Here is a 22,359-nt window from a genome sequence, read left to right as displayed (position 1 = left end):
GGTGGAAACTGAGCTGCACTTCCTAACCTCCTGCCCAATGTATGACCATATTAGAGACACATATTTCCCTCAGATTACACAGAAAACAAACCCGATTTTGCTAAACTCCCATATCTACTGGGTGAAATAACAGTGTGCCATCACAGCAGCAAGATTTGTGACCTGTTGCCAGAAGAAAAGGTCAACCAGTGAAGAACGGTTGTGTTTAATTGTAAATACAACCCATATTTATGCTGATTTATTTTCCCTTGTGTGCTCTAACCATTTGTACATCGTTACAACACTGCATATATACATAATATGACATTTGTAATGTCTTTTTATTTTGGAACTTCTGTGAGTGTAATGTTTACTGTACATTTTTATTGTTTATTTCAGTTTTGTATATTATCTACTTCACTTGCTTTGGCAATGTTAACGTATGTTTCCCATACCAATAAAGGCCTTAAATTGAATTGAATTGAGATGGGGGGGCAGAGAGAGAGAACAAACACACACAAACCACTGTGCCTGACTCTGCCCTTTGTTCTAGTGTAATACCCACTGACAGCAAGGTGATGGATGGCTGTTTCAACTCTCTCTTTCAACTAAAACCATGCTGCTATTCTCTCCCTCTGCTTTTCTCTTTCATTTCCACGCTATAAAGCTATAGGGCCTTGCTCTTTCTCTCTTTCATATTTTGTGATGTTGATCTATGGTACCTCCCCCTCTCTCTCTCTCTCTCTCTCTCTCTCTCTCTCTCTCTCGTTTGGTTTGCAGTGACTGTGCAGAATGTTGAGTGATACTGAGCTATAAATCAGCTCTTAACGGCAACATAAATCCCCATTTCCTCCGCACTATGCTCTGCCACTCACAGCCCCTCCACCCTTTCATCCTCCCAGCCCACATTTTCTTAGGGGGAGAGGGGGAGGCGGGAGAGGCAGAGAAACCGGTCTCCTGCTGTATTCTGCTTGTTCTGAGAACAGTGGGCCGTAATGTACCCTGACAGTTTGAGGAAAAAGACAATTAGCCGGGAACAGGACTGGGAGAAAGGGGGAGACAGGGAGGGCAGAGAACCAGGTGGAAAACAGTACACTTGGCTGCCCCCATAGGATAACCCTTTTTGGTTTCTGGTAGAACCCTTTCTGGTTCCAGGTAGAACTGCTTTGGGATCCACGTAGAACCCTCTCCATGTAGAACCCTCTGTGAAAGGGTTCTACCCGTTTCACAGAGGGTTCTACCTTGAACCAAAAGTGTTCTACAGCCAAATAACCCTTACTGGTTCTAGATAGCACCTTTTGTTCTAAGAGTCTAGGGTGGAACTGGAGAAAAAGTGAGGGCCGGGGTAACGGGTATTTGGCTGGAGGGACAGTATACAGTAGGGTGGTCTAGTTGGGTCAAGGATAGGCGAGTGGTTAGTAAAAAGGTAGGCATTTCTCTGTTGGGTATGCTGCTAGTTTGTACTGTATATCTACATTTAGACTTATAAGTGAACAGCTCCACACCTCCCTACTCTCTCTAGGAGCTCAGTGACTCACAGTGACTAAATGAGAGGAAGGGTGTGAGTGTGTGTGTGTATGCGCACGCTGAGAGACGCTGATGGAATGTGTAGCTCTGGGCTCTCCTTTTCCAGCACAGTCATTGGCTGTCCATCCATCTCTACCCACACTCCCCATGTCTCCAGCGTTACAATCTCCCTCCACACCGACCGGGCCTCCACACTGCAGCTGGCTCGCCTTGATGACATCACACCATCACCCACACAGGAGAGGACATACCATTCCTCTCAGGGTCAGGTGTAGGGATTGTCCTGCTCTACCCTGACCTTCAACCCTACGCTGTATGTCTGGTCACAGACATCTGGTAGGGTCAGAGGCTACACAGCTAGACTCATCTCTAAAGGTGGCCTAGACTTGGGTCTAACTGCTTATCCAGGTGATATAACCATTCATCTAGCTAGGCTATGTGGTGTACACTGAACTGATGCCCCGGGAGATAGATTGAATGTAGAAGGAAGGGAAGACCAGTCAAGCTGTATGAGTGTGTGTCATTAATAGATGGGGTCATCGAGACACTGCACTTTTAAATCTATTGACAGCAGGTGTGATTGTTTGTGTGTTTCCTGTGTCAGTCCTGTCTAGCCGCGTACACCAGACCCAAACCTGATGACTCGGAAACTTTCCTGCAACTTTTTTGTTTCCGTGTGTTGTTCTATTTGTGTATGTGTGTGTGTGTGTGTGTGTTTGTGTGTGTGTGTTTGTATGGGTGTGTGTGTGTGTACAGTATTCTCTCCCTCTCTCTGCCGTGTATGTGAAGGGGGTTATACTATATATTGTATCAGTGAAAGTTTGTATGTAAATGTCAGGTCCAGATGTGTGGCTGTGATGTCAGACACATGGTCATGTTAGAACAGCTGGACCACAGCACAGTTCCCCACCCACTGACTCCAACACTCTTTGACCACACACAGAGCTGACCACACTCGAGAGCCAACGCCATTAGCACCAGACAAACCAAGTCATTGGGACACAGTCTAAGTCTGCCTTGTAGCTGCCAGGTGGTTTAGTCCTCAAGCACATTTCCTCCACCACAAGACAACACTGCTCCAGGCCAACAGCTAAATCAGACCCCGCGCTGAACAGAACAAACCTCTGATTGTATCCACTGCAAAGTCATGACTGTCAGGCAGACGGAACAGAGAAGAGGGGACTGACTATATCACCGCAGAGTTACAACGTTGTGGAGTTGTCACAACGTATTGGTTCAAACTGCATCTTAGTCAGGTCAAAGACTCTCAGATGGAAACATCACATGGTAGTAATGTAGTCGTAATATAGTGCAGGCAGGTATGATGGGAAGACAGGGGTGGCTTCTGAGTAAGACAGAGAGAGACAACAGTCCGAGTCCCAGCTAGTAATACCACATCATGGCTGGGATCATCCCCCTCTCCTCTCCAGACCAGAACACACCTGCCCTTTGTTAGACGCCACATAGCAGACAGTCCTGGAGAAAAAAAGATACCCCTCTGGCTACTGAAAGGCACGAGGTCGTTCTCTGTGCTGGGTCGATGGTGAAACACACAGGCTTTCCGTTCACTCTGGGTATGTACTATGGAACCATGGGCTGTATCATCCCTGAAGTGGGTCTATGAGAGAGAAATACCTGCAGTCCTTTACAAAGAAACTGTATGGAAAAATCCATATTCTTGTACACAAATATCTAAAGAACAAGTTATAACCCAAAGTACAAAGTTTATAGTCCTTTTGCCTTTTGGTAGACCGTCATTGTACATAAGAATGTGTTCTAATCTGACTTGCCTAGTTAAATAAAGGTTTAAAAAAATATATATACTAAGTTGACCACCTCTGATATGAGAGGTGGACATGTTCCTTTACCTGAGTGTACTGTGTACTGTGTTTACCTGAGTGTACTGTGTGTACTGTGTACTGTGTTTACCTGAGTGTACTGTGTACCGTGTTTACCTGAGTGTACTGTGTGTACTGTGTACTGTGTTTACCTGAGTGTACTGCCCAACTTGCTGTGTGGAATCCAAGGTTGAGCTGCAAACTCCTCCACTAATAAAAAAAACTATCTTCCCAGCTGCTGGTGATCTCTCAGAGGAAAAGTAGAGAAAAAGCAGAACCTTGAAGCAGTAAGATAAACATCTGTAGAGCGACAGCAGGAGAGAGAGAAAACGGTCCGACTTTAAAGCCTGGACAGTACTGTCTGCTCACAGCGCGTGTGTGTGTGAGAGCTGTGTAGGAGGCCGGGCATGCTGGAGCGGGTACTGACACACACAGGCGGGTTAGGTAGAGTCACAGACGCTTGGGGGCTGAACCAGTCACCAGAACCCCAGCACCTGGTCATGGCCCTGCCCACCCCTAACCCCCTAGTCCTCCCCTGGTCTGGAACTATCCCTCCTTCCCACCCTCCCTCTGGTCCCAGCCTATCCACACTCTGCTGCTCTATCTCCCTATACCACTTCATCTCTCTCTCTATCAGTTTAACCCTCTCATCACTATCACTCTTCCCAGTCTTCCTCCAACTTCCTCCATCTTTTTCCCCCCTCTCCATCTTTCCTCCTACTCTATCGTCATTCCCTATATCCTCTATGACTACTTGTGATTATATATATCCTCTATGACTGCTTGTGGTTCTATATATCCTCTATGACTACTTGTGGTTCTATATATCCTCTATGACTACTTGTGGTTCTATATATCCTCTATGACTGCTTGTGGTTCTATATATCCTCTATGACTGCTTGTTATATATATCCTCTCTGACTACTTGTGATTATATATATCCTCTATGACTACTTGTGATTATATATATCCTCTATGACTGCTTGTTATATATATCCTCTATGACTACTTGTGATTATATATATCCTCTATGACTGCTTGTGGTTCTATATATCCTCTATGACTACTTGTGGTTCTATATATCCTCTATGACTACTTGTGGTTCTATATATCCTCTATGACTGCTTGTGGTTCTATATATCCTCTATGACTACTTGCGATTATATATATCCTCTCTGACTGCTTGTGATTATATATATCCTCTATGACTGCTTGTGATTATATATATCCTCTATGACTACTTGTGATTATATATATCCTCTATGACTGCTTGTGGTTCTATATATCCTCTATGACTGCTTGTGGTTCTATATATCCTCTATGACTACTTGCGATTATATATATCCTCTCTGACTGCTTGTGATTATATATATCCTCTATGACTGCTTGTGATTATATATATCCTCTATGACTGCTTGTGGTTCTATATATCCTCTATGACTGCTTGTGATTATATATATCCTCTATGACTGCTTGCGATTATATATATCCTCTTTGACTGCTTGTGGTTCTATATATCCTCTATGACTGCTTGTGGTTCTATATATCGTCTTTGACTGCTTGTGATTATATATATCCTCTATGACTGCTTGTGATTATATATATCCTCTTTGACTGCTTGTGGTTCTATATATCCTCTTTGACTGCTTGTGATTATATATATCCTCTATAACTGCTTGTGATTATATATATCCTCTTTGACTGCTTGTGGTTCTATATATCCTCTATGACTGCTTGTGGTTCTATATATCGTCTTTGACTGCTTGTGGTTCTATATATCCTCTATGACTGCTTGTGGTTCTATATATCCTCTATGACTGCTTGTGATTATATATATCCTCTATGACTGCTTGTGATTATATATATCCTCTTTGACTGCTTGTGATTCTATATATCCTCTATGACTGCTTGTGATTATATATATCCTCTCTGACTGCTTGTGGTTCTATATATCCTCTTTGACTGCTTGTGATGAGATATATCCCCTGACTGCTTGTGATTATATATATCCTCTTGACTGCTTGTGGTTCTATATATCCTCTATGACTGCTTGTGATTATATATATCCTATGACTGCTTGTGATTATATATATCTGACTGCTTGTGGTTCTATACTGCTTGTGATTATATATATCCTCTATGACTGCTTGTGATTATATATATCCTCTATGACTGCTTGTGATTATATATATCCTCTATGACTGCTTGTGATTCTATATATCCTCTATGACTGCTTGTGATTATATATATCCTCTCTGACTGCTTGTGGTTCTATATATCCTCTTTGACTGCTTGTGATTAGATATATCCCCTATGACTGCTTGTGATTATATATATCCTCTCTGACTGCTTGTGGTTCTATATATCCTCTATGACTGCTTGTGATTATATATATCCTCTATGACTGCTTGTGATTCTATATATCCTCTATGACTGCTTGTGATTATATATATCCTCTCTGACTGCTTGTGGTTCTATATATCCTCTTTGACTGCTTGTGGTTCTATATATCCTCTATGACTGCTTGTGATGAGATATATCCCCTATGACTGCTTGCGATTATATATATCCTCTTTGACTGCTTGTGATTATATATCCTCCCCCGTCTCTCTCTCTCTCTCTCTCTCTCTCTCTCTCTCTCTCTCTCTCTCTCTCTCTCTCTCTCTCAATGTGGCACAGGGCTGACTTCAGTCTGAGGGTAGTGGTTAGTACTGGAGTGCTCAGGGCAGGGTTCAGACACAAAACAACTACCACATAATCACAGTTTCCAAGCAGAGAGAGAGAGAGAGAGATAGGAAGAGACAGAGAGGGACAAAAAGATGGCGAGAAGGCAAGCCCTTCAAGTCTCTCTCCCTTCTACTGCTCTATTCTACACAGCTACCTCTTCCCTTGCTTCAACACGCTATCTCTGTCACATACTTCAACACGCTATCTCTGTCACATACTTCAACACACTACCTCTTCCCTTGCTTCAACACGCTATCTCTGTCACATACTTCAACACGCTATCTCTGTCACATACTTCAACATGCTATCTCTGTCACATACTTCAACACGCTACCTCTTCCCTTGCTTCAACACGCTATCTCTGTCACATACTTCAACACGCTACCTCTTCCCTTGCTTCAACACGCTATCTCTGTCACATACTTCAACACGCTACCTCTTCCTTGCTTCAACACGCTATCTCTGTCACATACTTCAACACGCTATCTCTGTCACATACTTCAACACGCTATCTCTGTCACATACTTCAACACGCTACCTCTTCCCTTGCTTCAACACGCTATCTCTGTCACATACTTCAACACGCTATCTCTGTCACATACTTCAACATGCTATCTCTGTCACATACTTCAACACGCTACCTCTTCCCTTGCTTCAACACGCTATCTCTGTCACATACTTCAACACGCTACCTCTTCCCTTGCTTCAACACGCTATCTCTGTCACATACTTCAACACGCTACCTCTTCCCTTGCTTCAACACGCTATCTCTGTCACATACTTCAACACGCTACCTCTTCCCTTGCTTCAACACGCTATCTCTGTCACATACTCCAACACGCTATCTCTGTCACATGCTTCAACACGCTATCTCTGTCACATACTTCAACACGCTACCTCTTCCCTTGCTTCAACACGCTATCTCTGTCACATACTTCAACACGCTACCTCTTCCCTTGCTTCAACACGCTATCTCTGTCACATACTTCAACACGCTACCTATTCCCTTGCTTCAACACGCTATCTCTGTCACATACTTCAACACGCTACCTCTTCCCTTGCTTCAACACACTATCTATGTCACATACTTCAACACGCTACCTCTTCCCTTTCTTCAACACGCTATCTCTGTCACATACTTCAACACGCTACCTCTTCCCTTGCTTCAACACGCTATCTCTGTCACATACTTCAACACGCTACCTCTTCCCTTTCTTCAACACGCTATCTCTGTCACATACTTCAACACGCTACCTTCCCTTGCTTCAACACGCTATCTCTGTCACATATTCAACACGCTACCTCTTCCCTTGCTTCAACACGCTATCTCTGTCACATACTTCAACACGCTATCTCTGTCACATATTTCAACACGCTACCTCTTCCCTTGCTTCAACATGCTATCTCTGTCACATACTTCAACACGCTACCTCTTCCCTTGCTTCAACACGCTATCTCTATCACATACTTCAACACGCTACCTCTTCCCTTGCTTCAACATGCTATCTCTGTCACATACTTCAACACGCTATCTCTTCCCACTTCAACACGCTATCTCTTCCATTTCCAACACGCTATCTCTTCACATACTTCAACACGCTACCTCTTCCCTTGCTTCAACACGCTATCTCTGTCACATACTTCAACACGCTACCTCTTCCCTTTCTTCAACACGCTATCTCTGTCACATACTTCAACACGCTACCTCTTCCCTTGCTTCAACACGCTATCTCTATCACATATTCCAACACGCTACCTCTTCCCTTGCTTCAACACGCTATCTCTGTCACATACTTCAACACGCTATCTCTGTCACATACTTCAACACGCTATCTCTGTCACATACTTCAACACACTACCTCTTCCCTTGCTTCAACACGCTACCTCTTCCCTTGCTTCAACACGCTATCTCTGTCACATACTTCAACACGCTACCTCTTCCCTTGCTTCAACACGCTACCTCTTCCCTTGCTTCAACACGCTATCTATGTCACATACTTCAACACGCTACCTCTTCCCTTGCTTCAACACGTTATCTCTGTCACATACTTCAACACGCTACCTCTTCCCTTACTTCAACACGCTACCTCTTCCCTTGCTTCAACACGCTATCTCTTCCACATACTTCAACACGCTACCTCTTTCCTTGCTTCAACACGCTATCTCTGTCAAATACTTCAACACGCTACCTCTTCCCTTGCTTCAACAATCTATCTCTGTCACATACTTCAACACGCTACCTCTTTCCTTGCTTCAACACGCTATCTCTGTCACATACTTCAACACGCTACCTCTTCCCTTGCTTCAACACGCTATCTCTGTCACATACTTCAACACGCTATCTCTGTCACATACTTCAACACGCTACCTCTTCCCTTGCTTCAACATGCTATCTCTGTCACATACTTCAACACGCTATCTCTGTCACATACTTCAACACGCTACCTCTTCCCTTTCTTCAACACGCTATCTCTGTCACATACTTCAACACGCTACCTCTTCCCTTGCTTCAACACGCTATCTCTGTCACATATTCCAACACGCTACCTCTTCCCTTGCTTCAACACGCTATCTCTGTCACATACTTCAACACGCTATCTCTGTCACATATTTCAACACGCTACCTCTTCCCTTGCTTCAACATGCTATCTCTGTCACATACTTCAACACGCTACCACTTCCCTTGCTTCAACACGCTATCTCTGTCACATATTCCAACACGCTACCTCTTCCCTTGCTTCAACACGCTATCTCTGTCACATACTTCAACACGCTATCTCTGTCACATATTTCAACACGCTACCTCTTCCCTTGCTTCAACATGCTATCTCTGTCACATACTTCAACACGCTACCTCTTCCCTTGCTTCAACACGCTATCTCTATCACATACTTCAACACGCTACCTCTTCCCTTGCTTCAACATGCTATCTCTGTCACATACTTCAACACGCTATCTCTGTCACACACTTCAACACGCTACCTCTTCCTTGCTTCAACACGCTATCTCTGTCACATACTTCAACACGCTATCTCTGTCACATACTTCAACACGCTACCTCTTCCCTTGCTTCAACATGCTATCTCTGTCACATACTTCAACACGCTATCTCTGTCACACACTTCAACACGCTACCTCTTCCCTTGCTTCAACACGCTATCTCTATCACATACTTCAACACGCTACCTCTTCCCTTGCTTCAACATGCTATCTCTGTCACATACTTCAACACGCTATCTCTGTCACACACTTCAACACGCTATCTCTTCCCTTGCTTCAACACACTATCTATGTCACATACTTCAACACGCTACCTCTTCCCTTGCTTCAACACGCTATCTCTGTCACATACTTCAACACGCTACTCTTCCCTTGCTTCAACACGCTATCTCTGTCACATACTTCAACACGCTACCTCTTCCCTTTCTTCAACACGCTATCTCTGTCACATACTTCAACACGCTACCTCTTCCCTTGCTTCAACACGCTATCTCTGTCACATACTCCAACACGCTACCTCTTCCCTTGCTTCAACACGCTATCTCTGTCACATACTTCAACACGCTATCTCTGTCACATATTTCAACACGCTACCTCTTCCCTTGCTTCAACATGCTATCTCTGTCACATACTTCAACACGCTACCTCTTCCCTTGCTTCAACACGCTACCTCTTCCTTGCTTCAACACGCTATCTCTGTCACATACTTCAACACGCTACCTCTTCCCTTGCTTCAACACGCTACCTCTTCCCTTGCTTCAACACGCTATCTATGTCACATACTTCAACACGCTACCTCTTCCCTTGCTTCAACACGTTATCTCTGTCACATACTTCAACACGCTACCTCTTCCCTTACTTCAACACGCTACCTCTTCCCTTGCTTCAACACGCTATCTCTTCCACATACTTCAACACGCTACCTCTTTCCTTGCTTCAACACGCTATCTCTGTCAAATACTTCAACACGCTACCTCTTCCCTTGCTTCAACAATCTATCTCTGTCACATACTTCAACACGCTACCTCTTTCCTTGCTTCAACACGCTATCTCTGTCACATACTTCAACACGCTACCTCTTCCCTTGCTTCAACACGCTATCTCTGTCACATACTTCAACACGCTATCTCTGTCACATACTTCAACACGCTACCTCTTCCCTTGCTTCAACATGCTATCTCTGTCACATACTTCAACACACTATCTCTGTCACATACTTCAACACGCTACCTCTTCCCTTGCTTCAACACGCTATCTCTGTCACATACTTCAACACGCTATCTCTGTCACATACTTCAACACGCTACCTCTTCCCTTGCTTCAACACGCTACCTCTTCCCTTGCTTCAACACGCTATCTCTGTCACATATTTCAACACGCTACCTCTTCCCTTGCTTCAACATGCTATCTCTGTCACTTACTTCAACACGCTACCTCTTCCCTTGCTTCAACACGCTATCTCTGTCACATACTTCAACACGCTACCTCTTCCCTTGCTTCAACACGCTATCTCTGTCACATACTTCAACACGCTACCTCTTCCCTTGCTTCAACATGCTATCTCTTTCACATACTTCGGTTTGTGAGACTTGTGAGCTTATCTAGGACAGCTTGTTCCACTCTTCCTCTGTTGATTCAGGCTGTGTTACTCCTGCATGCTGGTCGATAGCGACAGCTTGAAGAAAATGTCCCTGTAATGTTGTCTTTCCATTACTTTAGTCAGCCACAGGCAGCTGATCTAACAGGGTCAATGGTAAATGCTGGTGTGTGTTTTTTATTATCTCTCCTCTGATCCTGAGCTAAAACCTGATAGGGAAACACACTCATGCTGCCTGCCCTGCCAGAAACGTGTGTATCCGTGCATGTGGGTAGGTGTGTGCGGTGTGTTTTCAAGTCAATGTGCATTTTATTTCTAACACTCGACTGGATGTATTGGTACAAATGCGTGTGCATATTCATTTCCTTGGTGTTTGCTGATCTGATATGGATGTGAGTCCTGTGAGACATGTTGCTGCACGTGCAGAGACACAGACCGACAGAAACGCGTGTTCGCATGTTGAACAGTCGCTGAGTGTTTTTATCTATGTGCTAGCCTCGTGCTGATACTTGCAATACATGCTGAGGGATTTAGCTCAAAGGCACATTCATTGGGAAATATGTACAAGTATGATTGTGTGTATGTGTGTATGTGCGTGTCACACAAAACTGAAGTTAGAACACACGCTGAGCCATGTTGCACAGAATACATTACATGTGTGTGCGTGCAGACTTGCATATATGATGTACACTACCGGTCCAAAGTTTTAGAACACCTACTCATTCAAGGGTTTTTCTTTATTTTTAATATTTCTACATTGTAGGATAATAGTGAAGACATGTTATCCAGGCAAAGGGTGGCTATTTATAGAATCTCAAATATAAAATATATATGTTTTTATATACACTTTTGTGGTTACTACATGATTCCATATGTGTTATTTCATAGTGTTGATGTCTTCACTATTATTCTACAATGTAGAAAATAGTCAAAATAAAGAAAAACCCTTGAATCAGTAGGTGTTCTAAAACGTTTGACCGGTAGTGTGTGTGTGTATATATTTATATAGCTTCAGGCTTAGCTCCTCCCTCCCTATCGCTCTGCTCCTCTATTGGTACAGCGCCTTGCGAAAGTATTCGGCCCCCTTGAACTTTGCGACCTTTTGCCACATTTCAGGCTTCAAACATAAAGATATAAAACTGTATTTTTGTGAAAGTTCAAGGGGGCCGAATACTTTCGCAAGGCACTGTATGTGAGTGATGGGAGGGGTGCTGCATGTCACAACATAGCTTCACTACTGAGCACACCTTCTACCCACAGGGTACGACTGGATCTGTGTGTGGGTCTGAATAAATGTATATCTTTTCTCAGACATGAGTGTCCTATAGGCCTTTACAAATGTAAATGTAGTGTTAAATATAAACGTGTATATCAAAGTATGAGGTAAATTATTTCACAGCCTCTGAAACACACAGGGCTTCTCTGAATCTTTCACCTCGGCCCTGGTTATGAAGGATAACGTTGTTGTTTTGGTTTGGGGGGAGCGGACGGGTAGGGGCCCCAGACCCCGTTAAGCCTTCATAATATAAAGGTCACCTCACCCCTCGACCTCCTCATCGCAAATTCTTTCTAACCAAGATCCAGAGGGAGATGTTAGAGAGTGGAAACCCTACCCCTGGTCTCCCGTAACTAAACACAGTGGTTCATAGTTCCAATAGTATAGAGTCACACAGAAACAGACCGACTGGCTCTGTGGTGTACGGGCAGCAGGCAGGCTGGCAGACTGATCGGTGGCCATACAGTAGCAGCACACAGCTCCACACAGCCAGTCCCATTAATCAACACTTCCTCTCCCAGCCAGCCGGTGAAACACTGTGGAGACGGTTGCCATGACAACGTCAGACCGGCTAGCAGGAAGAGGACACACCTAAGGGACCGGTGTGTGTGTGACTGGCCCAGGGTCTGGTCTTAATATCGTAGCTGAGGTTCATTACAATGAGCTGGCATATGTAGTTTTGGCAAACTGTAGATAACACACATCAAAATGCATATTGTCTATCTGCATGAACAATATGTACACCCTTACCTCCAGTCCTCCTAAAAGCCCAGCTCTCTCGGAGGATCTTCTGAGGTGTAAAACCACAGAGGACCCCAAACCCATCCATGCTGGCCTCCCCCACCCCTCTCCCCCCTCCGTCTGGCTGGTGGTTCGTCTGAGTTGATGTCAAAAAATGTAACAACATGTTGGCAGCCCTCTCCCATCCCCTTGCCACCAGACATTCCCTCTAATAAAGACATGCTGTCTTCCTCCTCTCACAGTATCCTGGATCTGTGTATCCAAATGACATTCCCATGTTGGGAAATGGCAGAAGTGCTCCGGATGTTGAAATTGAAACAGGAAATGAGCTTGTTTTAGTCCAACCCTTGTCTCCGCTCTGATATCTCTCCTCGGAGCTCAGTCAGGATTACACACTATTTTCTATTCCTATTCTATGCAGAGACATCACAATACTAAGTCTAGGGAGAAGGTCTAGAAACTGTAGGTGTTATCAGTATGCCCTGTGTTACTAAACCTTATGCAAACCGTGTGTGTGTGTGTGTCTGTGTGTCTGTGTGTCTGTGTGTGTGTGTGTGTGTGTGTGTGTGTGTGTGTCTGTGTGTGTGTGTGTGTGTGTGTGTGTGTGTGTGTGTGTGTGTGTGTGTGTGTGTGTGTGTGTGTGTGTGTGTGTGTGTGTGTGTGTGTGTGTGTGTGTGTGTGTGTGTGTGTGTGTGTGTGTGTGTGTGTGTGTGTGTATATATACTGTACATTTTGAACAGTCATCCAACTCTGAACTCCAAGTCAGGAACTCTGGTCTCTTTCTAGAGCAGTATATTGTCTATAAAAGTGGATCCTCGTGATTGTATTTTCCATCCTTTTTAGACCACATAGGTCTAATAAATGAATAAATGATGTGTAGTGGCTTTGCTGGCATGCATCTAAACAAATTGGTTAACTTTGCCCCGCCAAGATTTACATGCTAAAATCACCACTGACATCCACTACAATCCTCAAAGTACTATGGCATTCTTACCCCTGCCCGGACCCTTATCCCAAAGAGAGAGAGAGAGTTAGGTGGAGGGAGGCAGACTTCTTCCATAGAAGGCCTCGACAATACCATGAGCTGACCAGGTAATGAATATTGACGCAAGCGGATTACCCATACTGTAGATACAGCATGGTACTGGAGATACCATCTCTCACCCTTTCTTACTCTCTGTACTCCCCCTCTCCCTCCCACATTCCAGACATGCCTTAGGGAGATAAAGAGGCCTCCAGGACGGTCACACAAAGACAGCAGCTATTGTCTGTTAGGACTGAGAGGAGAGGGCTGGGCTTTAGGATGCCAAAGAAGAGTGCTCTCTTCTCTCTCTCTCTCCCAGTGCTCTCCGGCTCTCAGACCACACACACACGCACGCACACACACACACGCACGCACGCACACACTCACACACACGCGCGCACGCACGCACACACACACACACGCACGCACGCACGCACGCGCACGCGACAGACAAATAGACAAACTCAAACACACACAAATTAAACAAGAGTAACTCAAAAGTGCTGACCTCAATAGGCAACAAACAGTGTGTGGGTCAGATTTGACAAGATTCCAGCATACTCTATAACCACATCGCTCCAGCCCTCTTCACACCTACCCACAAGCTGACAATCAACCATAAAACATTCATCCGAAGGAACCTTCTATATGCCTGGTTAGCGTCATGTAAAAAATAACTCCAATATGCAGCCTGTCATCAGTGCCAGACCAGAATGGAGCCCGTGGATCTGAAATCCTGCAGCGGTGATCCATAAGACACTGCAACAGCACCCTCTGCTGGGCGATACACAAAATCACCAAAACAAATGATCCACCTGTCCAGGCATGTCTTGTTTCCTGCCACATCCTCATACCCACAGGCTGTAGACCAGGGGAGGACAACAGGGGCTTCAGGGTTTTATTTTGCTCCAGCCCAGATCTAACACACCTGATTAAACGTATCAACTAATCAGGGTCTTCAATTTAGCTGTGTTAGTGCTGGTCCCTCTCAGACTGGAGATGCCCAGCCCGGCAGTGTTTCTCCATGCTCCTCCAGCAGCAGACTGGAAGCTGAGAAGGAGTCAGGAGTCAGGACTCCAGTCTGCAGCACATAGCTTAGTGCCACATTACCCCACTAATCTCTCCTTATCCCAGCATTCCCGCACGCACATAATATTCCCCAAGTTCACCTGACACAGATAACTGTTGGATTACCACATGACGAAATCCTCAGGGATCACAGAGAAAGCAGGAAAACATGACAGTGAACATGTTCAACAACCCCCACACACACAGCAGGGTTGGAGTCCTTTAGAACCTGGAGTCTGGAGATATATAATGCTGTTGCAATTATTGCCCGTATAAATACCAGCTTTCTATTATCTGTGAAAACAACAATAGCACAGGCCCAGTGACCCACAACCTCTTTCCATGTCTGAGGGATTTTCACGCACCACTTCATACAATATCTGGCTTGATTTGTCCCACCATGACTGACATCCTCACAACTGACATGCTTCCATGCTTCATCTTACACCATCCAACACTAAACAAGTCACAGAAATCGCACACACGGACACATGCTTGCACACACACACACACACACACACACACACACACACACACACACACACACACACACACACACACACACACACACACACACACACACGTAAAGACTCCACTCACTGAGGTGTAGGCGGTCTTTCCCAGGCTGTGGTTGTGATTGAGGTTCTGGTTCTCCTGCTCTCTGCTCTGCAGCCCCGCCAGGTGTCTCTCCAGAGCTGCCCAGTCCATGGTGGGCAGGGACTCTTCCTCCACAATTTCCTCCTCTCTGTATCCCCCCATCCGTCCTCCTATTCCCCCTCCTCCACCAACACCCCCTCCTCCAACGCCGCCTCTGACCCGGCTGGAGCGCCTGTGGCTGGGCTTGGTGGCCCCCGTGCCCCTGGGTAGGGGCCTGGTAGGGGAGTGGGGCAGGATCAGGTTGCCATTCTGTTTCAGTTCCTCAGGCACGGCAGCAGCGAAGGTGGCTGTGTGTCCACTGTGAGCAGGAAGAGGTGGAGGCTTCACATCCTGGAACTCCTCGGCCAGGCTGCGGCTGTTCACTGGCTTCCTGTAGCCTCCGCCAGGTGCCCCTATCCCCCCCACAACTCCACCCTCCTCCTGGCCATGGGGCTGCTGGGTGCTGTAGTCGTCCCCGTACTCGCTCTTCCACTCCTCGATCACCTTTTTCTTGTACTCCTGGTAGTCCTCATCCTCCTCATAGTCCTCATCCTCCAGGGTTGCCAGATCCAGGGAGGGAGAGGATTTGTAGTCCTCTTCTAAGGTTGCCAGTTCCAAAGATGGGGAGGATTTGTAGTCATCTAGGGTTGCCAGTTCCAGGGATGGGGAGGACTTGTAGTCCTCCAGGCATGCCAGGTCTAAGGAGGGAGAACAGGGTGTCACCTTGTTGGAGTTGGACTCGGAGCTGGAGCGACTGGAGGCGTCGCTCCCCAAGTCCATGCCATCCTCCCGGTAGTCCTGCAACAGAGGGAGAAAGAGGGATGGAGAGAAAGGCGGGAGAGAGAAGGAATGGAGAAAAATATATCAAAATAGAAGTAAGAAAGAATGAGAGTTGGAAAGATAAATTATAATAGAGAGAGAAAGATAGAGGTTGAAAGAGAGAGAGGGAGGGGGGAGAGGAAGAGAAAGACACACAAACAGAGAATTTAGGGAAGTGTGCACACAGAGATTACTGTTGTGGTTTGAGACCAACAACCACAAAACACTTCCTGGTAGAATTTCCTTCCTCTACATTCATTTCCTTGGCACGGTTTCAGTCCCTCTCTGACGCACTCTCTCCTCTCCTCCCTGAGACAACCTCTCCTACCAGACTCACTCGCTACTTCTTCTGTTTATTCATATCTGAGGTCTGCATTGTGACAGCTGAACCAGAGAGAGAGAGAGAGAGAGAGAGAGAGAGAGAGAGAGAGAGAGAGACCTGCTGTTAGAGGGACTTGAACCAGAGAGAGAGAGAGAGAGCAGTGATTTATCCTATCATCACACATTACACACATCTTCTCAAAGATGCTGCCACAATGTATTTCCTTATCTTGTATCTTTGGCAAAGTCATCCCAACATTATTGGTCAATGTGAGTATTACCAATCTCTTTCTCCAATAGTCCAAAGGTGAATGACACTGGCTGACATTGTGCCATGGCTCTATATATAGTATACATTGCAGTGGCTGTGAGTGACTTAAACAGATGAGTCCAGGGTGGCTGTCTGACCTTGACTGTCTGCAGTATGAGGCCACAGTGTGTGTTGCTGTTGTTGTCGAGTGCCAGAGCAATCACTGTCTGATTGATTACCAACTTAATGAAAATGCCTGCCTTGTTTATGGGCCTCCACAAATCTCAGCGTGACCTGAACCTCTTTGAGTGTTTTCACCTCTTTTTTTCATGGGCTGCATTAACATAGTGCCTGGCATCACATTAAAAAGTTCATGAAAAACAAGCAGCAGGAACTTATTCAGAGTCACAACCGGAAAAACACATAGCTGCACATCCAACACACTAAGAGTTATTGATTGATGATGATTATTGTCCATCAAGAGGATTTTTTTTTCTTGTGGCCAGTTAGTTTTGAAATACACCAAAGAATGGGATTCATAAGGTGTTGATTAAATGAGTGTCATACATTTGAATAGAATTTGCAAACCCTGACATTTAAAAACAATCAATGCAACCACCAACATAGACAAACACCAGTAACACTTTTTTCCCCAACCACATTCGGGAAAGACGTATCTTAAAGGGGCACGTAGCATGCCGAGCAGACACCCATACATTTCCAATCATTGCGCTAACGCTAGCTAGCATTGACTCGCGAAACTACCGCTAACTTCCTTCATACTGGACACAAGGAAATACAAATGGTATCCACAAGTAAATCTTAAATATCTGTTTATAAATATACAATAACAGTTAATATGCAGTTTAAATGCAGACCTGCATATGAAATGATACATGTAATCCGTTACACGTAAGGGATTACACACAAAAAAAACAACGATAAATGTAATCCGTTACATTAACAGCAAAAAAAAAAATGTAATCAGATTACAGATACTTTTGAAAAACTAGATGATTACTTCGAGGATTACTTTAAATTCAGAAAGGATGTTTGCAAAAAATAATGTTGGGGAATCTTCTCTGTTTTCTCAATGACATTCAAATCAGCTTTGAAAAAGGAGCAAATGTACATTTGTTCAATGTGAGCGAGTCTGACCATAAATCAGAGACAAATATGATGACACACCAAATGTGTTTGATGGATCGTGGGAAAAGAGCTGAAATAGTATTTTGTAGGCTACAGTCCAAGCAATGTCTTCCAATGGTGCGACTGCTGTCGGCATCCTAAGATTATCCAACTTGAATAAACGCTTGGCGGTGAGGATGACAGCAGTGGTGTAGTCTATGGCGATACGGATATCACTTATTATTGATATCTACAAAGCTCATTGATGTGAATCACACTGCTACTCTCTCATTTAGCTATTTGCGCCTTACGGATTGTGGTTGTTGTGGACGGCTTTTCACAAATCTAAATGTGTATTTGAACCCAATAATGGTTGAATTAAAGAAGTTTAAGCTGCCTATCAATCATTCTTTTCGAAACCAGTGGACAAACACTGAAAAATGAGCTCTTGCAACAGCTACATAGTGCGGATCCCAGCCTATGGAATAAAAGTTGGGCTTTAAAAAAAAGGTGGAATCTGTAGTTGTTACATCCATTTTTTGATTTATATATATATATATATCTATATGTATATACACTACCTTTCAAATGTTTGGTGTCACTTAAACATTTCCTTGTTTTCCATGAAAACATACATGAAATGAGTTGCAAAATGAATAGGACATATAGTCAAGACGTTGACAAGGTTATAAATAATGATTTTCAATTCAAATAATAATTGTGTCCTTCAAACTTTTATTTTGTCAAAGAATCCTCAATTTGCCGCAATTACAGCCTTGCAGACATTTGGTATTCTAGTTGTTAATTTGTTGAGGTAATCTGAAGAGATTTCACCCTATGCTTCCAATTGGATTGGCTTGATGGGAACTTCTTATGTAGCATATGGTCAAGCTGCTCCCACAACAGCTCAATAGGGTTGAGATCCGGTGACTGTGCTGGCCACTCCATTACAGACAGAATACCAGCTGACTGCTTCTTCCCTAAATAGTTATTGTATAGTTTTGAGCTGTGCTTTGGGTCATTGTCTTGTTGTTGGAGGAAATTGGCTCCAATTAAACGCCGTCCACAGGGTATGGCATGGCGTTGCAAAATGGAGTGATAGCCTTCCTTCTTCAAAATCCCCTTTACCCTGTATAAATCTCCCACTAGCTTTGTCTAATCATCTGAGAGGGGTTACATTTATCCAGGCCCATCCCTCAGATTTTTACCAACATATTTGTTAATTTTCCCCTTAAACAGTTACATATTATCAAGATATCAAAGTGTCACCAACAAAAAGGTAAACAATGAGACCTATAGCAAATGCAGCATATGGCATTCATTTCTCACATGTAAATAGCACTTTTCAGTAGTGTTCAAAGCATGCCATTCCATGAGCGCAGCATCGAATCAATGAACCCAATCAGTCCTCCATGACAACAAAATCATAAACCACAGAGTAGGGCTGGCTGATCCTTAGATTTGGGCTCATGCTCAGGTAAAACAATTTGGCTAATCTATACTTGCATATTTTCAGGTCCTATTCTTGAAGATCAAGGGGTATATCATTTATTGGAATGACTGGAATTCTGATAGACTTTGGCCTTTAATGTAAAGATACAATTGAATCGTATTATTATATGTAGTAGAAAGTGATGGGTTAGAAGAAGCCTACATAACCAACTCATGAAGTAAAATGTAACATCCATATTGCCAGCTATGTAAACTTTAACATTGATTTATCCTGCAATATGTTGTTGAATTGGTAACATACATTCTTGTCTTCTTCTAATGCCTCTTAAGGGGAAAGTCATCTAAAAGTAACGTAAAGTAATTATTTAATTTCTTCTCCCAGGCCCAGACAAACCAGTATAATCTGGAGGGGGTCAGGCTGGCAACAGTCGAGATGTTGGCAACAGTGGCTCACTGTAACTCGCCCTCTCGCAAGATGGCAATGTTTCGTTACATTGATGTTATATTATACATGTGTATTATTTTGATAAGGACAACATCTGAAAAGGGGGTTGACACACCGATTCATAGTTTGCACGTAGTGTCAATGTCGTAGTAGGCTTGTTGACGTCTAGGCGGGGGGTATAAACGCGCGTGCGTCCTGCACCTCCCCTCATATGTCCGAGTCCAGTCACGTTTATGATTAAGATTCGAGATCAAAATGTTGTGTAGCCTACATGTGACATATCGCCTACGTGAAGTCACGAATCCTTGCGCAGACTTTCAAAGAGTGGAGCGTTCGTTACAATTTGCTACAATGTAGCAAACCTTACCAAAATGCTCATCAAAAACACCGGCTCTATCAGTGATCCATCCGGCCGATGTTATTCGAAATTCCTCCTGCCATTCCACGATTATTCAAGGACGATTTTATATTAGCCTACTCTGCACATTATAAATAATAAGATGGATAAGGGATCATGGCGTCCTTACTTTAATCTCCAGCCATTGAAGTAGGCTACCACCGTAGCCTATAGTGGGGAAACGGTGGGAATCCGTTTTAAATCTCAACCTGCGAGTCCTTAAAAGGGCAACGGCTCCATTGGTGGAAAAGAGCGTAGCGTAGCCTCTATAACTATTCTAAAATAAAATGAAACGTCTCTAGCCCTATCAAACACATCGGAATTAAAGTGACGCTTCCAGTTCCTGTATTATCATATTAAAACAATGTTGGGCTTCGGTTCATTTGAGTCCGTGTAAAATGTGTAGCCTTATTATTTTAAGAAGGCGAGAAATCCCGTCAGACAGCTGGGCGGGGGAGCGGTGGGGCCCGCTTTGGTTGATCCTCTCTGCGATTAACTTCGCAGCGGACACACTGGGTGGATTTGGCCACACAATACATGCAAATTGACAGCTGCGCGGAACCCCACCCCGTCAGCGATGCGAGCGTTTTGGGTTGAATTATTGTATTGGAGAGGACACTGGCCACAATAATAAACCCCTGTCATTTTTATGTAATTGTGAATAATCTACAACAACAATTTTGCACTTGCTTAGTAGGCTAAATGGGCATTACATTTAACACCCATGCCTCTTCTCCCAAAATCAGAGTGTCATTTAGGCTACCCAAAACACTGCTCTGTGCAATAGCCTGTGTTCAGCTAATGCCCATTAATACAAACCTTTAATGCAGGTAAATATCAACTTCATAAACAGGTAGAGCGCACATAGCCGTATGCTGAGTCATTCATCCACAAATGATGTAATGTTCCTAAAAAAAAGTCACGGGAGAAACCTCACTTCCCCCGGCAACAGCGTTGACAGAACCGCCCAATTTCACAACGCAGATGACAACGAACATAACGAGAGCACACTGACGACAGGGTTCCTATCAATAGACCACACTGCCCACATATCAATAACAAAGGTTTATCCCTCCATGGTAAGGCTGCTATAGGCTGTTGAAGAAGACAGCCTATATCCGAAAATAAACCAGCCCAGGCACACACTGTACTAATGATAGCCTACTAACCTGCAAACGCCCTATAGTAAAATGTCTGAATGACAGAAAACAGCCTATTCTAAATACATCTATTTCGACCGATGACCTATAGAAGACATGAAAGAAGGTAATGCAAATAGCCCAGCCTATGGGTTGCTTAGTCATAACAACAAACGCATCACCAATACTTACTGTCATTTTCTCTGTAAAATGTCTTGTCTCAAGACATCTTAAAGTCAATAGCAGACAACAATTGTATCTTTATTTGTCAGTATAACTCGGCAGTTGGTGAGGATATTATCCGCTACCCGGAGATATTACAGAAAGCCGGTAGATTGTTGAGAACGTATGCCAGTCCAGTCATTGCTCTGTGTGTATCCGCCGCGGAACTCGAGCACTCCCGAGGCTGGGTAAAAAAAACACGCGTTAAAAAAAATCTAAAATAGATGCGTTAAAAAAAATCCCCGATTTTGCGAGCGCCCTGGTCGCCGCTCTTCTCTTCTCGCCCGGTACAGATATCAAACGTCGCTTCTACCGTTCAGTGCATGCACACACAGGCTCACACAATGATTGGCTAGAGAATGTGAATGTGTATCTCCCTCTGCGCGTTTTTATCGTCCGCACAAGTCAGCCTCACACATACTGTATCTCTGCTTTCCAGTGTACTCGACTAAACGCTCACACACATGCAAAGAAGCTCTCTGCCACAGCGGCGTCTCAACTTCCCAGCGCTCTATCACAGCAAGCTGCTCTGAGAACAAACTGATGACAGAACAACAGCCCTGCCTTCTGCACTCACTGACCTTGCGAATTGTATATTGAGGTAAAATGATAGACAGAGAGAGAGAGAGAGAGAGAGAGAGAGAGAGGAAGAGAGAAAGTGAGAGAGATAAAAAAAAAAAGAGCCCAACACTATATCTAGTTGAATAATTCAATATGCTCTGGTGTTCTGAGTAGGTTTGGAACAGTTTCTGTCATACTGTGACTGCATAAGC

At 44.2% G+C, this 22,359-nt stretch overlaps 1 protein-coding gene across 1 annotated transcript in view; it reads right to left on the bottom strand.

Moving 5' to 3' along the window:
• schip1 (schwannomin interacting protein 1) overlaps positions 1 to 22,073 on the bottom strand; it is a 59,231-nt gene extending 37,158 nt beyond the window's left edge. The window contains exons 1-2 of the mRNA XM_042296079.1: positions 21,557 to 22,073; positions 15,378 to 16,211 (exon numbers count right to left, since the gene is read on the bottom strand). Of these exons, the coding sequence (XP_042152013.1) occupies positions 15,378 to 16,211; positions 21,557 to 21,562 (840 nt within the window). The 5' untranslated portion in view covers positions 21,563 to 22,073. The remainder of the gene's footprint in view (positions 1 to 15,377; positions 16,212 to 21,556) is intronic.
• Positions 22,074 to 22,359: the final 286 nt, after the last annotated feature.

The sequence above is a fragment of the Oncorhynchus tshawytscha genome, linkage group LG13 (genome assembly GCF_018296145.1).
Source record: "Oncorhynchus tshawytscha isolate Ot180627B linkage group LG13, Otsh_v2.0, whole genome shotgun sequence".
NCBI lineage: Eukaryota > Metazoa > Chordata > Actinopteri > Salmoniformes > Salmonidae > Oncorhynchus > Oncorhynchus tshawytscha.
Note: the sequence above shows the minus strand (reverse complement) of the source record. Positions and strands in the feature narration are given on the sequence as shown.